We start from the raw sequence: 16816 nt of genomic DNA, 5'->3' as shown, positions 1-16816 counted from the left end.
TACTAAAACATACTGGGAAAATATTATTCGACAACACACACTACAAATTGGTACCGGTAGTGGTAGATTTAGCCAGAACACAATTACCAGACTGGTGTCCCTCACCACTTAGAAAATTGTACCTCCACTTGACCCAGAGGCTACTAAGCTGAAAGACTGGGACACACGTGGGGGAAGAGACGGCCAGGTCAAAGGGGCGCAAGAGGAGGGAAATCCTGAACGATCTGGCGACTGCATACGGAGCAGGGGTATCCACCATTAATGCACTGGATCTGGCTGATTTGGATAATAAGCTCAGAGTCCTGACCCGACAAGTTAAACAGCTTAACTGAAAACATTTGGCAAGGTGCCGAGGGAGATTTGGCTGAGAACAGGGCCAGTCGCCTTATGGTTACTGTACTAGAAGAACATACCCAAACTATTAATCAGATCGCCCGAGGGAGGGTGGAAGATGATGCCAGGCAACAGAACCAATCCCTGTGTAGCATCTATGGGCAATGGATGATCGAGCAGTTAAGAGAGAACCTCGACCAGGTTAGCAGGGAGAAAGTTCCATCCTGGATCAGTGATGAACAGATTGAACACCTGTGCCGGGGAAAAAGACACCCCAATGTCACTAACTGCCAATTACGGCAACTGACCAGGGTCTGGTCTAACGATAGTTGTTGAGGAACCCCGGGGACCGCACTAGGAATAGTGTTGGGATCCCAGTAATATTAAAAGATAAGGTCGGGTTGAGACTTTTTGAAAGCTGAAAATATAGGGATCATTAAAGGAGGGATGTGGATGGGATACCAGGGGACTCCACCATATGTGGTTGAGAAAGGAAGGAAGCTCATAGGCACCAGTCTGGAAAAATGTGAACAGACAAAATGGTTGTATGCCCATATCCGGGGTATGAAAATAAACATGCCCTGTGTGGATTCAGAACAATCACTCACCCAAATTGTACACTGGAAATTCGAAATTTGGAAAGGGATGTCACCCAGATGGCTTACAGAGGATGGGGGGGGGGGGGGGGGGGGGGGGCGGAGGGAAGGAGGGGAGGGAGAATATTGTATTATAACCTCACTAGAAAATTACCAGTATGGGGCAGTCATTTGTAACATCCACAACATTACCTTTTGCATTAAACCACACATTCCCGCTAGGATAGGATTGATCAAAGTGATAGACATACACAGAAGAGAAAAAACACTAATAAATGCTGCCGAGGAATTGAGACAAAGCTTGGGGGATTATTTTGAAAAATTTGAAAGCAGGATAACACTTCTACCCGAGAAACCTCAATGAATTCAGACACAATTGATCACAGCACACAAAACCTTTGTCAAAGTGGTGCAATAAACAGGGGAAATAAAAAAGAACGTTAGTGAAATTAGAGTCACTACATGGTGGGAGGACCTCTGGGACTGGGGTTCAAGTGTCCAAATCCACCCATGGGTCCGCATTCTGTCACACCTGGTCGTAATAGGAATGCTTCTTATGGCAGTGTTCCTAACCATCCTCATGTTTAAATTCACCTGATGGAAGAAGGAATTCCTGCATCACTTGGACTCTGCAAGGGCCATCCGACATCAGGAAAGGGTCTACAATCAAGAACCTTGCTACTCTCCTGTCTATATTGTAATATGTATAGTCACTTGTCATTTTGTACTGTTTATTGCTTTGTTTTGTACACACCCTATTGATGTATTGTTTCTTTATTACTTTTTTTATTATTTTATTTCATTTAAATTTGTTGTTACTATTGTGGATTAGGGATGATACTATCAACCCTGGATTCGGGGTATTTGCTCGTTGAGATGGTTTGGTAAGGATTGTGTGATCCGGTTCATTGGCGCTCACTCAATCAAGAGGCGGGACTGTGGTAATATTAGGGTCTAGTTTTAAAGCCGATTAAATTGGATATCCTAAATTAAAGAATTGGGCATATTAAAATCAAACAGTCAAACTCGAGCAGGCCAGACTTGACTAAGGTCAAATATACAAATACACAGAAACATGTCTGGGCCTGGCCCATCAAAGATCACTGCATTCTACTGAGACCCAGCAGGAGATCATCGCACCCCATTGAAATGCACCGGCCTATTGTTAGAAGCCCAGATCGGGCCAGACTTTCTGTCACCTAAAGTTCCTGCAGTTACCTTACCTGGCAACAGGTTACATGTAAGTAACACCATGGAGATAAACGCCTGGGGGTGGGCCCTGGTGTCCTGTCAGGCAGACATCAAGAAACCCACTGGATATTGGGACCCCCTCCCGGGTCCGCATTGGCCGGAAGCCAGAGAAGTTTCTGGAAAGGCAGGCAGGCAGGGGAATAAAGGTACACATCTCAGACACACCAGCAGCGAAGACTCGATGAGGGAGGCGACCTTGCCCATCCGGAAGACTGACCAGAGAAGGAAGGAAGAAGCTGCCATCGAGGCTTACCTTCGTGATGACAGACCAGGGGGACTCGGGCCTGCAGTTTAACCAAACCACCTTTGCAGGTAGTATACTTGAATCTGAGGTATGCTCTTGTTTTAGGTGGGTAATTTAAGGGTTAATAGTATTATCATTGAACCTTTACTTGTGTTTGTCCTTTGTCCATCTTGCGAATAAGGGCACCAGGGTAAAACCTTTGAGTAAGCAAACTGGTCGAAAGTATCTGAGAATTACAGGTACAATAATGTTTCCCCCATAGGATGCACTGAACAACTCACCAAGGTTGCTTCAACTACGATCTCAACCACCAAAAAATGAGCAGCATGTTATAAGAATACCTTTATCTCCTTGTTCTAAGGAGATAAACAATGGTGCATTTAAAATGGAGCATTAAAAAACAATGTATGACACCAAGTTAAATGAGATATTATTCTCGATATTCCGGGAGCTGGGTTCAGCAACTTGGACTCTAGATTGCTAGTATTCCTCTCTCAAGCTCCTTTTCTGGGACACCTCTTGCCATCAGTTGTCCTCAAAGAATTGCGTCCTTTCAGTCAGGAGGTTCCTCCAAGTCGGTCTCTTCTGAGCAAGGGTATCCCAGGCGTTGATGTCTATGTTACATTTCTTGAGGTAAGTCTACATCAGCTGGGAGGACAGGTGTACTAACATCAGCGTCTTTTAAGGAGCCAGGAACCAGCATCGAGGCCAAGATCATCCGAAACCAGCTGTGCTGGGCCGGCGATGTGCAGCCCCGACAGCCAAAGCAAATCTTCTTTGCCCAGCTGAAGGAAGCCTCCCAAACTAGAGGACATTGGAAGAGTCAGGTTGTGAACCGTTTGGTTGAGGCAAGTCATGCATGTGTGGGTTCGATTCCCGGCTTGGGTCACTGTCTGTGCAGAGTCTGCACATTCGCCCCGGTGTCTGCATGGGTTTCCTCCCACAGTTTGAAAAGCGTGCTGGTTAGGGTGCATTGGCTATGCTAAATTCTCCCTCAGGTGTACCTGAACAGGTGCCGGAGTGTGGGTGACAAGGGGATTTTAACAGCAACTTTATTGCAGTGTTAATGTAAGCCTACTTGTGACACTAATAAATAAATAGTACAGACACAAGGGCAATAACAGCCCTGACGCCAATGAGGATAAAATAAAAGCAAAATACTGCAGCTGTTGGAAAGACTCAGCTAGTTTGGCAGCATCAGCGATGAGAGAAACAGAGCAAACGACCGGTATTTTACGACCTCGCTCGGGCGAGGCTCGTAAAATCCCACCCGAGGAGAATTCCGTTCTGCGGGGCGGGCGTGGCGGTAAAATCCCGGCAAACACTCTCAACGGGAATCTCCGCTCCAACCTCACAATGGGAGCAGAGACAGCAGCCAGTGCGCCTGCGCACTCTCCAAGGCCAAGTGAACGGAATAGTCCACGCACGATAGAGAAGCGGGGGGGGCAGCATCTTTTATACCTACGTTAGCGTCGCTCAGGATGAACGTTCCTTGAAGCCTCTTGTAGATTCTGAATGAACTCATATGTTGGATTGCTGTAAGTGCGAGTACGCCTTATTCGTTTTTCAGTAAATGAAAACCTTTTACACTCAAGGCTCAGAAACCTCCCTCTGCTTTCGAATGGTGGTGGGGCACTCCGGGCGGCGGAAGTAACGTCACGTCGAGCGGCGGCGTGGCGCGAGCAGGCAGCGCGCGCGAGAGAGAGAGGCACCGTGGGCAGGGCGGCACTAAGGTAGATCGGTACTCCGGTGTAGCAGCACCGTGGGCAGAGCGGTACTCCGGTGTAGCGGCACTGCGGGCAGAGTGGTACCCTGGCGTAGCGGCACTGGGCAGAGCGGCACTCTGGCGTAGCGGCACTGCAGGCAAAGTGCAACTCTGGCGTAGTGGCACTGGGCAGAGTGGCACTGGCATAGCGGCACTGCGGGCGTAGTGGCACTCTGGCATAGTGGCATTGGGCAGAGTGGCATTCTGGTGTAGCGGCACTGGGCAGAGTGGCATTCTGGTGTAGCGGCACTGTGGGCAGAGCGGCACTCTGGCATAGTGGCACTGTGGGCAGAGTGGCACTGGCGTAGCGGCACTGTGCAGAGCGGCAGTCTGGCGTAGCAGCACTGTGGGCAGAGTGACACTCCGGCATAACGGCTCTGCGGCAGAGCGGCATTCCGGTGTAGCGGCACTGCGGGTAGAGTGGCACTCTGGCGTAGCAGAGTGGCACCACAGTAGAATGGCACCGCAGGCAGAGCTGCATTCCCCAGAGGCGGTGGGGCTGGATACTGAGACTTTGTGGAAGAAAAGCCCCTGGTAATTTTAACACACATTGGTGCTGGTGGCACAGTGGTTAGCACTGCTGCCTCACAGTGCCAGGGACCTGAGTTTGATTCCCGGCTTGGGTCACTGTCTGTGTGGAATTTGCACGTTCTCTTTATGTCAGCGTGGGTTTCCTCCCACAGTCCAAAGATCTGTAGATTAGGTGCTTTGGCCATGCTAAATTGCCCCTTAGTATCCTGGGGTACGTAGGTTAGAGGTATTAGAGGGGTAAATACGTGGGATTAGGGGGATAGGGCCTGGGTCAGATTGTTGTTGGTGCAGACTTGATGGGCCAAATGGTCGCCTTCTGCACTGTAGGGATTCAATGATTTCTATCAGTGGCTGATAGTATCTGATATACAGGGATCTAGTTTGTGGATGGAAGGGTGTCGATATGTTAAGTTTATTTATTAGTGTCACAAGTTGACTTACATTAACACTGCAAAGATGACGTTACGGTGGAAATCTCCTAGTTGTCACACTCCGGTGCCTGTTCGGGTACAGAGGGAGAATTTAGCCTGGTCAATGCACCTAACCAGCACGTTTTTTGGACTGTGGGAGGAAATGGGAGCACCCGGAGGAAACCCACGCAGACATGGGGAGGACGTGCAGACTCCACACAGATAGTAACCCAAGCTGGGACTCGAACCTGGACCCTGGCACTGTGAGGCAGGAGTGCTAACCACTCGGAGGGATGTAGTTTGTGGAAGTGGTGTTATATTCCTTACCCCCATCCCCTTTTCCCAAAGTATTAACCAACAGCAACTTGTATTTCTCATATTTGGCACAGTTTAATTACTTATAAGGCTTCTCTTCCTGTTTTTGCACAAAAGAAATTGGGAAGATCAAAGCAATTATCTTCAGTTCCTGTTGCAAACTATGTTCAAGAGCTATCTCTCCCTCGCCAGTGTCTGAGTTGCAACCAGACTGATCACAACTTTGCTGTCATATTTGACCCTGAAATACGCTTCTGATGACATCTGTGCCATTATTAAGACTGCCTGTCTCCATTTCCATAATGTTGCTCAACTCTGACCCTACTTCAGCCTATCTCCTGCCGAAAAACTTACCGGGTCTTTGTTATCTTTATATCAGACTATTTCAATGCACCTGTGACTGGCCTGCCACATTCTACCCATTGTAAACTTGATGTGTCATAGCTCTCACCAGGTTCCTTCACACCCATCACCCCGTCTTCACAGACCTGCATCGGCCAGTCTGCAAGTGCAACAGGTGATCAAGAAGGCAAATGGGATGTTGGCCTATATCGCAAGGGGGATAGAATATAAAAGCAGAGATGTCTTGCTGCATCTGTACAGGGCATTGGTGAGGCCGCAGCTGGAATACTGTGTGCAGTATTGGCCCCCTTATTTGCGGAAGGATATATTGGCCTTGGAGGGTGTGCAGAGAAGGTTCACCAGGTTGATACCAGAGATGAGGGGTGTTGATTATGAGGAGAGACTGAGCAGATTGGGTTTGTATTCGTTGGAATTTAGAAGGCTGAGGGGGGATCCTATAGAGACCTATAAGATAATGAAGGGGCTGGATAGGGTAGAGATGGAGAGATTCTTTCCACTTAGAAAGGAAACTAGAACTAGAGGGCACAGCCTCAAAATAAAGGGGGGTCAGTTTAGGACAGAGTTGAGGAGGAACTTCTTCTCTGAGAGGGTGGTGAATCTCTGGAATTCTCTGCCCACTGAAGTGGTGGAGGCTACCTCGTTGAATATGTTTAAATCACGGATAGATGGATTCCTGACCGGTAAGGGAATTAGGGGTTATAGGGATCAGGCGGGTAAGTGGAACTGATCCACTTCAGATCAGCCATGATCTTATTGAATGGCGGGGCAGGCTCGAGGGGCTAGATGGCCTACTCCTGCTCCTATTTCTTATGTTCTTGTGTTGAGCAATGTCTTTATTTTAAAATTCTCATGCATGCTTTCAAATCTGTCCATAGACTCGTCCCATCCTATCTCTGTAATCTCCTCCAGCTTCACAATACTGTGATACCTGCTCTTCCATTACTGGGGTCTGGAGTATCCTTGAATTCAGTTACTTCGCTATCAACGGCTATATCTCCAGCTGCCAAAGCCAGAAGCTCCAGAATTCCCTTCCTAAACCCTTCAAACTCTATCTCTCCCATAGAACCATAGAAAATTACAGCTCAGAAACAGGCCTTTTGGCCCTTCTTGTCTGTGCCGAACCATTTTATGCCTAGTCCCACTGACCTGCACTTGGACCATATCCCTCCACACCCCTCTCATCCATGAACCCGTCCAAGTTTTTCTTAAATGTTAAAAGTGACCCCCTGTTTGTTTTTTGAAGCCTATCTTTTTGGCCAAACATTTTATCATCTTCCCTAATATCTTCTCATCTGCTTTTGAAGAAGAGTCATAAGGACTCAAAACATTAACTCTGTTTCTCTCTCAACAGATGCTGTCAGACCTGCTGAGTCAGTCCAGCATTTTCTGTTTTCATTTGCTTTGTAATGCTTTTATGGAGTGGTCTGGGATGTTTTATTATGTTCAAGGAATATACAAGTGCACGTTGTTGTAAATTTATATTCATTTGTCAACAATTCACAAAGAACAGCTTTTGTTTTACTGGGTTGTTGTCAATCTCTATCAATCAATTGCATCTCTTGGAAAGAATCATAGAATCCCAACAGTGCAGGAGGAGGCCATTCAGCCCATCGAGACTGCACCAACCACAATCCCACCCAGGCCCTATTCCCATAACCCCTTGCATTTACCCTAGCTAGTTCCCCTGACACTCAGGCTCAATTTAGCATAGCCAATCCACCTAACCCGCGCATCTTTGGAGTGTGGGAGGAAACCCATGCAGACATGGGGAGAATGTGCAAACTCCACACAGACAGTGACCCAAGCCAGGAATCGAACCTGGGTCCCTGCCACTGAGGCAGCAGTGTTAACCACTGTGCCACCAAAGCTTGGATAGAACTAGTGTCCGACTTTCACTATTTGCGTGAACTTCAGGTAGAAAATTGTCAGACTTGTGAGTCACAATTACAGGTTTCCAAAAGTTATATAACGAAAAGTTCCTCATTTTCTATTTGAAAGTTGATTTTATTAGTATCACAAATAGGCTTGCATTAACACTGCAATGACGTTACTGTAAAAATCCCCGAGCGTCTGTTCAGGTACAATCAGGGAGAATTTAGCATGGCCAGTGCACCTAACCAGCACGTCTTTCAGACTGTGGGAGGGAACCGGAGAACCCGGAGAAAACCCACGCAGACACAGGGAGAACATGCAGACTCTGCACAGACAATAACAGTGACCCAAGCTGGGAATTGAACCCGGGTCTCTGGCGCTGTGAGGCAGCAGTGCTAATCACTGTGCTGCCACATTGGCAGGGGAAGCATAAATGTGCAAGTGCTGCCTTAAAATGACACATTACTTAATATTGCTCGATATGGGTCAACAGTTTATTGTCTTCTTTGGCAGTGTGCAAATAACTCATGCCAGTGCAGTACTGAGGGAGTGCTGAACTGTCAGAAGTGCTGCCTGTATGGAATGTTAACCCGAGGCCTCATCTGGCCTCTTGGCTGGAAGTAAAATATCCCACGGTACTATTCAGAAAGAGAGCCAAGGTAGTTATCCCTGGTGTCCTGGCCAACATTTGCCACTTGACTAACACCAGTAAAGCAGATTATCTGTCTATTATGCCATTGCTATGTGCAAATTGTCATGTTTCCTACAATAGTGATTGCACTTTTGTATGTCCTGAGGTTGTGAAAGGTACTATTTAAGTGATGGCTCACATGGAGGACTCTGCATCTGTACATTGGTCTTTGGCTGTAGGGCTAACTGCACTCACACCTCAGTGAGTATCATTGGGTGGAATGTATAATCACAAAATTGTTACAGTGCAGAGGCCATTCGGCCCATTGTGTCTGCACCGCCTCTCCAAATGAGCACCATGACTTCGTGCCATTCACCTGCTATTTTTTCCCATACCTCTGCACATTAGTTCTATTCAGGTAATCATCCAGTGCCCTCTTGAATGCCTCAATTCAATCAGCCTCCACCAAAATTCCAGGCAGTGCATTCCAGACCCGAACCACTTGTGTGAAAAAAAAATTCTCACCACATTTGCTTCTTTAAACTACTTTAATCACTTTAAACCCGTACCATCATTCTTGATCCTTTTACAAACAGGAATAGTTTCTCCCTATCTACTCTGTCCAGTCCCCTCAAATTTTGAACATCTCGATCAAATCTCCACTCAACCGCCTTCTCTCCAGTCTGTACCTCTCCAATCTGTCTTCATAACTAAAATTTCTCATTCCTGGAACGATTCTCTTAAACCCCTTCTGCACTCTGTCCAATGTATTTACATCTTTCCTGCAGCGTGGCACCTAGAACTGTTGTACACAATGTTCCAGTTGAAGTTTAACTAGTGTCTTACCTGGTCAGCCTGTCAGCAATTGCCTCTATTTTTGCCAGCATTCAAACTGAGAATTAATTTTCCTTATTTTATTTTCACTATTGCTTTGAGATTGCGCACTGGTGTCAAAAATCTATCCATCCAGGATAGAGCAGACTTGAAATAATGGTGGGACTGTTCGACTGGTGGAAGATGAATTAATTGTACTGCTTTCAGGGTACCTGTTATGGTGAAGTGATGGTCACAGACAACCGTGACATTGACCTTTTGTTTCTACATGCCATTCCATTGTTGGAAGGAGTTTATATAATAGCCACATGGGAGGCATAATGAGGCCTTGATAATATTCTACTATTTTTTGTTGCTTCTTGTCCTTTGTGAAGATCAACCTAGATTGTCTTGTCCCTCCCTCTCCAGTTGATTGAATTGTATCTCTGAGGGGTGGGCACCCTTGTCTGCCACAGAGATGGACACTTTATCCTGGTCAGTCTGCAAGGTGTGGAGATGCCGGCGTTGGACTGGGGTAAACACAGTAAGAAGTTTAACAACACCAGGTTAGAGGACTTTAACCTGGTGTTGTTAAACTTCTTACTGTGTCTGCAAGGAGACAGACTTCCCCGTCTCTGAAGGTGAACTCTGTCAAAATCAAGTTGTAGTTGGGTTGTAGCATACACTGAGGTTTGTTGTAGAGCGACATTTGTTGACTTGGCAAGCGGTGCCTTCTTCGTCTACAACAACCAGTGTTGTATTGCAAGATGCTTGACTGGTAAATGTTACTCCTGAAAAGGAACCAGTGACATAAGCATTCACCATTTTTCATGAAGAAGGATTGGAAGTTGGTTGCAGAATGGAAGGATTTGGCTGTTGCCTCTCTTGTGGCACTTTGTAAATTACAGTCAGATGGTACACATTGGTATGATGTGCTGTTCCATTCCTGGCTCTTGCTATTTTTTACCCAGCTTTTGGGAAGTTAAAGGCAAATATTGTATAGTAGGGTTCCCAGTGTTGGCGTCCAGGAGTGGTTAGTGATACTGAAACTGATTGTAATATCTAATGTAAAACCCAGAAATAGAACAGTAATGTTTTACTTCTGTTCAGAATTATTCTGAATTACTTCTGCGTACGTTTAACACAGTTTTCTTTCTCTTTTTTTGAAGGTGGTGAAATACATTGTTAAACGCTTGAATTCAATGGTAAGTACATTAGACATGTTTTTAAGGGTTTAGGGAGTGGAAATTAAGTTAAACCTGTTGGTATGCTAGTCCACTTTGCCAAACCAATAGTTAAACACAAAAAAGAATGCATGAATGGAAACAATGAGAAATAGTAAATCCTAAGGCCCAATGCTATTTGCCATGCATTTCATGTAATAATGTATAGCAGCCACATCTCTGCCACAGTATCATTGAACATGCTGGTAGCAGGTGGAAAGATCTGCACAGAATGCCAGAAAGTGTCAATCTGTTATAATTACAACTTAGTTCATTATTTACTAATAAACTCTTGGCAACTGATGGAATGGCTGGAATACTTATTGTGTCATTTTGTACAGCTTCTTGATTTTGGTGCTAACATTGATGGTATGTGAGGCATGGTCACTGATTCCAGCACCATCTTGTTCCTCATGCACTGCGGATGTTGTCAGGGCCTTTGCAGTATCCAGTGCCTTCAGCCACTTCCTCATATGTGGAATGAATTGCAATGGCTGAAGACTGGTATCAGTGATGTTGAGGACTATGGGAGGACCTAGTATAAACTGTTGAATACGACCATGTACTTTTCTATTTGATTGTGGGTGACTTGAGTGTTCAACCTGTTTACACTTACTAGTGGACTGTTCCTGTACTTCTGGTGTGTATGGACATGTCTCAGCCAGGTCAGAAACTAAAGATGCTGATGCAGATATATTTATCTTCTGGTACTTTGCCATGTGCTCAACAGTATAAAGGCAACTGATTTAGGAACACCAAGTGCACAGATTCCATCTGTATGAAAAGATGAAGGAAGTAATGTAAATGTATTAGCATTTAAAATGTCAGAATTTGATTTCTCCCTTTGGTTTACCTGAGATTATTTGCAACTGAACTTGATAGCTCATGTTTTGATGTCTACCCATTGGTGGTGTTGACTCTTGGGGTGTTTCACTCAATTGACCATCTTTTAATTGTGAGTATGGATAATGAATAGTAACAAGCAATTTGACTATAAGGCAGAAGAGGAGTAAAGAGGCATCGTAGTGGACTCAACTTTTTATCCAGTCTTCACTCAGTTCCACCAGATTTACTGGGCAGCAGTCCACTACTTGAATTTTAGTATATACCTGGCTGCTTATTTTTGCCCTCCTTGTTGAGGCCAATGACTCTATTCCCCTTCTCTGGTTCAGTACTGCTTTGGTTGAGCTTAGTTAATTTGTTGCTGAGCAAAGATTAATCCTGGTCGGTATGGTTCTGATAGCATATCACTCGGTATATTTATTTACTTATGTTTTGCTTTTAATACAACACCCAAGTGTTGGAAATAAATGTGCTCATACTGTAGCCATTGTTTTAGAGCTGGTAAACAGATGAAAATATGATTGCCACTTTCCTGCTATTTTATGGCACGGTGGCTGCCTCACAGCGCCAGTGACCCGGGTTCAATTCTGGCCTGGGGTCACTGTCTGTGAGGAGTTTGCACATTCTCCCCATGTCTGCATGGGTTTCGTCCCAGTGCTCCGGTTTCTTCCCATAGTCCAAGGCTGTGTGGGTTAGGTTGATTGGCCGTGCTAAATTGCCCCTTGGTGTCAGGGGGATTAGAAGGGTAAGTATGTGGGGTTACGGGAATAGAGCCTGGGTGGGGTTGTGATCGGTGCAGACTCGATGGGCCAAATGGCCTACTTCTGCACTGTAGGGATTCGATAGTTCTACTTCTTCCCCATGTTTTTTTATTGCTGATTATTTAGTTCACTGAATGACGATTAGCTAAAGAACCCTGACATTTTGCTCACCATCCACTTTCTTTCTCAGTGCTTTATAGCCTCAGTGGGTCTTGCAGGCAAAAATTCCAATGTATTACTGAAATATTAAATACTCTGCTTTTGGGGGAAAAGTTTGATATTTTATCACTATTTAATGTTTTGATATTGATTGTGTTCGGTAACAAAGTCATTAATAGAGGTGTTTTAAAAATACTCTGAGTAACTAATACATAAATGATGTGAGGAGAAGCAGTTACAATGGAGGAGAGAAAATTACAGATAATTTTCCATAGTGCTATCTTCAGGAATTGTGCCTTTGAATTGGAGAATTGCAAATGTCCCACCATTATTTAAGAAGAGCCAAGTATAGACTTGTCAGTTGCAGAGACGTTACTTGAATCTATGATCAGAAGCAAATTGATTTGGGCAAGTATGAGGTGATTAGAGAGTCAGCTTGGGTAGGTCGGGTCTGACTCAAAGAGCTGTAACCTTCAAGCTCCCAACTTTCAGATTTGGGGCGTACCTCAAAGGTTCACTGAGGAACCCCTCTCAGAACTTCACAGGTAAGAGTTTGCGCAGCAATTGCCCAGAAGTGCAAACCTGATCTCGGCAACAGCCCTGCACTGAGAACGAGCTGAAATGTGATTTAAATCACTAACTTAGGATGGCTCTGACAGGGTTACACCAATAGTTACTCAGAAAAAGTTAGAAGAACTTTTGACTTTTGGGTAACTATTGTAAAGACCCAGACCCATTGCCCATAGGGCTTCCGCTACACTTTGAGTTCCACCCCTGACTAACCACCCACCTCGCTCCATGGACCCCCCCCCCCCCCCCCCCAAACCTCTGCCCACCACGCATGACCCACCCACCCTTTCTCTTCACCCTCCACAACCCCATCCCAAACTCTCCCAATTTCTCAAATAGGGCAATCCCTCTGTGTCTGATTGAGGGGATTGGCATTGGGAAAGAAGGGGGAGGCTGGTGAAAGTCACCTTGCCTATCCTCTCCTGTGGCATCCAACCTGCCCTCACTCACCTGAGTCCAGGGATCTAGCAGTGATTCCTGTTGAAGTCCTTGGAGCATTGCCAGCGGCAGCAGCCACTCCTAGTTACAATGCTGTCAGTAGAGAGTTAGCTTTTGGCTGGCTGTTCTTGGCATGCAGTGTCTTCAATCGTAGCGAAGCCCTGAAGGTGGCCAGTTAATTTGGCTAGGCCTTCCTCATAGAAACCAGTGGGTGCAACTTGTGTTGATAGCATTAAATTCAGCTGATTGTATGAGCTGTACCTCAGTCACTGAGGGTTGCTTTCTCATTTTCATTGCAAAACTTGCCGTCTTGTAGCCACCTTCATGCCAAAAAGTGATCTTTTCTACTTTGTGTTTAGGCAGTAGACATGGTTCTACTAATTAATTGAATTTATTTTTCAAGATTAAAATTATGTTGATTCAAATTAATTTACAGATGTCGGAAACAACAAATATAACATGCCAAAAACGACCTTTTTCAGAAGATGATGATTCATTTCTTGACATGTAAGTGCAGTTCTTCAAAACAGTTAATTTTAACCGTGTTACATTTAAAAAGCGCTGAATGTTCTTCCTGCTGCTTTACAGAACAAACATTTGCAGATGTGATTTTGAGTACATTCAAATCTATTGCCTTTTGTTTAAGTTGTAATCTTTATAAAATTGAATATCGCGTATTTGCAAGATGTGTTCAGCGCTGGTCAGAATAAATACTCCTTTTCTACGATACTGAATTTTTTGTCAGTTTGCAAACACAACTAAAATTGTTTTGAGTGTATTTTTCCTGTGGTCTCAACTCATCTTACCTGTGTGCCAACAGTCATAGAAACATTGAATCCCTACAGTACAGAAAGAGGCCACTCGGCCCATCGAGTCTGCACCGACCACAGTCCCACACAAGCCCCATCCCCGTAATCCGCCTGACATTAGGGTTAATTTAACATGGCCAGTCAACCTAACCTGCACATCTTTGGACTGTGGGAGGAAACAAGAGCATCCGGAGGAAACCCACGCAGACACGGGGAGAACGTGCAAACTCCGTACAGTGACCCAAGGCCGGAGTTGAACCCAGGTCCCTGGCGCTGTGAGGCAGCAGTGCTAACCACTGTGCCACCGTGCCACCTGCTTCAGCTCACTGGCTGACTAAATTGGGCAGAACGTGGCAATGAGAGCGAATATACTGCCACCAAATCTGCTGTTATCGGCAATTAAATCATTTGTGGGGATGAGTTTCAATATGTTCTCGTAAACTGGAATGCGAGCCCAGGCAGTCCTGTTCCCTCTCGCCCTATGGGAATGTTTATACATTTAAAAAAAGACGCTATATCTATTTGAGCGGGCAGGGTTAACATCTCCCACTAATTCAAGAAGCAGTAATAATGCACCAAATGTTTTAAAGGTGAAGATTAGAGCAAGACGGTAATGGAAAGGAAAACTTTTCTCAGGAGTTGGGTTGAGGTGTGGGGAGCAAAGTGGGAGGCAGAAGAAGAGATTCAAAAGAGACTTCAGATGTGCAAAGAGAAGTTTGGGAACTCGGGGAGACCTGATGTTCTGAACAAGATGTGGAGATGCCAGCGTTGAACTGGGGTAAACACAGTAAGAGTTTTAACAACGCCAGGTTAAAGTCCAACAGGTTTATTTGGTAGCAAATGCCATTAGCTTTCGGAGCGCTGCTCCTTCATCACATGGAGTGGAAATCTGCTCTCAAACAGGGCACAGAGACACGACATCAAGTTACAGAATACTGATTAGAATGCGAATCTCTACAGCCAACCAGGTCTTAAAGATACAGACAATGTGAGTGGAGAGAGCATTAAGCACAGGTTAAAGAGATGTGTATTGTCTCCAGACAGGACAGCCAGTGAGATTCTGCTGATCTGAAACTGATAGCCAAGTTCCGCACACATGAGGATGGCCTAAACCGGGATGTTGGGTTTATGTCACACTATCAGTAACCCCCACAGCTTACCTCCTGGACTTGCAGAATCTCACTGGCTGTCCTGTCTGGAGACAATATTCATCTCTTTAACCTGTGCTTAATGCTCCCTCCATTCACATTGTCTGTATCTTTAAGACCTGGTTGGCTGTAGAGATTCGCATTCTAATCAGTATTCTGTAACTTGATGTCGTGTCTCTGTGCCCTGTTTGAGAGCAGATTTCCACTCCATCCGATGAAGGAGCAGTGCTCCGAAACCAAAGGCATTTGCTACCAAATAAACCTGTTGGGACTTTAACCTGGTGTTGGTAAAACTCTTACTGTGTTCTGAACAAGGCCAGCGTGGATTCTGTTGTCTTGGCCAACTTTAATAAGGCTTCTAAATCCTGCTACCCAATGGTGGCTTGATCCTACTCTTAATGCTCAAAAAACCCACCTTGTGCCCCAAGTTGAACGAAAGGGATTTTGTGGGATGCCCGCAGGAGGGACTAGGGAATCAAGTATTGGATAGGCATATTATAGAGAAGCTCGGCAGTGAGGAACACATTGTGACAGACTGGAAGGAGAAGAGGAAGTCAACACAGGGATAAAGCATTTGTAGCAAACTGGGAGACGTTTGAGCACAGGCAGTAGACTATTATGTAATATATAATAGATTAACACACAGGAGAGTCTTTGGCTTACACATATAGATTGTAAATGAAGATACTTGGATATAGAGACTTGAGGCTGGCAGATCAGGACCAGCTGGTGGTTGAAGTCTAGGGCCTGGCTGGCAGAAATTGGGGCCAATTTCTGATTGTGACCTCGGAGAGGCTGGGAATGCTTAAGTTGGAGTGTTGAATCTTTAGTAGCATTACGTAAAGTCCCATATCTAACTCTTTGAACCACCTTTCATATTTGCTCCATCCTGGCAATTTGGTTAGATTGATGCCTGAAAAGAACTGGGCTGTGATGGTCTGCCACAGAAGATTGATCATTTATCCAATTCCGGAATGAAATGGAATTTACCCCAGAATTAATGTTGATATTAACATGAGGATTCTTCCTTTGAATCCTTTAAACTGTAAAGTTTACAGCATTAAAGGACCCAACGCTGAGCCCTGGGAAATGTCACTGGAAACCACTTTCTATTCACAAAAATATCCATTGACGATTACACTTTGTTTCCTGTCACTGGGCTAATTTTGGATCCAATTCACCATTTCCCCCATATCCCAGGCGATCTCACTTTTCTGATCAGTCTGCAATGTGGGAGCTTGTCAAATGCTTTTCCAAAATCCCTGTAGACACGATCCACTGCCTCATCAATCCTTACTGCCTCAAAAAAACTGATTGAGTTTCTAAGACACAATTTTCCCCTAACAAGACCATCCTGCCTATCCCAGATGTCATGATGTGGAGATGCCGGCGTTGGACTGGGGTAAACACAGTAAGAAGTTTAACAACACCAGGTTAAAGTCCAACAGGTTTATTTGGTAGCAGAAGCCACACAAGCTTTCGAGGCTCTGAGCCCCTTCTTCAGGTGAGTGGGAATTCTGTTCACAAACAGAACTTATAAGACACAGACTCAATTTACATGAATAATGGTTGGAATGCGAATACGTACAACTAATCCAGTCTTTAAGAAACAAAACAATGGGAGTGGAGAGAGCATCAAGACAGGCTAAAAAGATGTGTATTGTCTCCAGACAAGACAGCCAGTGAAACTCTGCAGGTCCACGCAACTGTGGGAGTTACAAATAGTGTGACATAAATTCTG

The 16816-nt window shown here is 45.1% G+C and overlaps 1 protein-coding gene across 1 annotated transcript in view; it reads left to right on the top strand.

Annotated features, from left to right (window-relative positions):
• Positions 1-4088: 4088 nt before the first annotated feature.
• The window catches only part of srbd1 (S1 RNA binding domain 1), a 257149-nt gene continuing 244421 nt past the window's right edge, over positions 4089-16816 (top strand). The window contains exons 1-3 of the mRNA XM_078229680.1: positions 4089-4157; positions 10294-10329; positions 13555-13625. Of these exons, the coding sequence (XP_078085806.1) occupies positions 10327-10329; positions 13555-13625 (74 nt within the window). The 5' untranslated portion in view covers positions 4089-4157; positions 10294-10326. The remainder of the gene's footprint in view (positions 4158-10293; positions 10330-13554; positions 13626-16816) is intronic.

The sequence above is a fragment of the Mustelus asterias genome, chromosome 15 (genome assembly GCF_964213995.1).
Source record: "Mustelus asterias chromosome 15, sMusAst1.hap1.1, whole genome shotgun sequence".
Taxonomy (NCBI): domain Eukaryota; kingdom Metazoa; phylum Chordata; class Chondrichthyes; order Carcharhiniformes; family Triakidae; genus Mustelus; species Mustelus asterias.
Note: the sequence above shows the minus strand (reverse complement) of the source record. Positions and strands in the feature narration are given on the sequence as shown.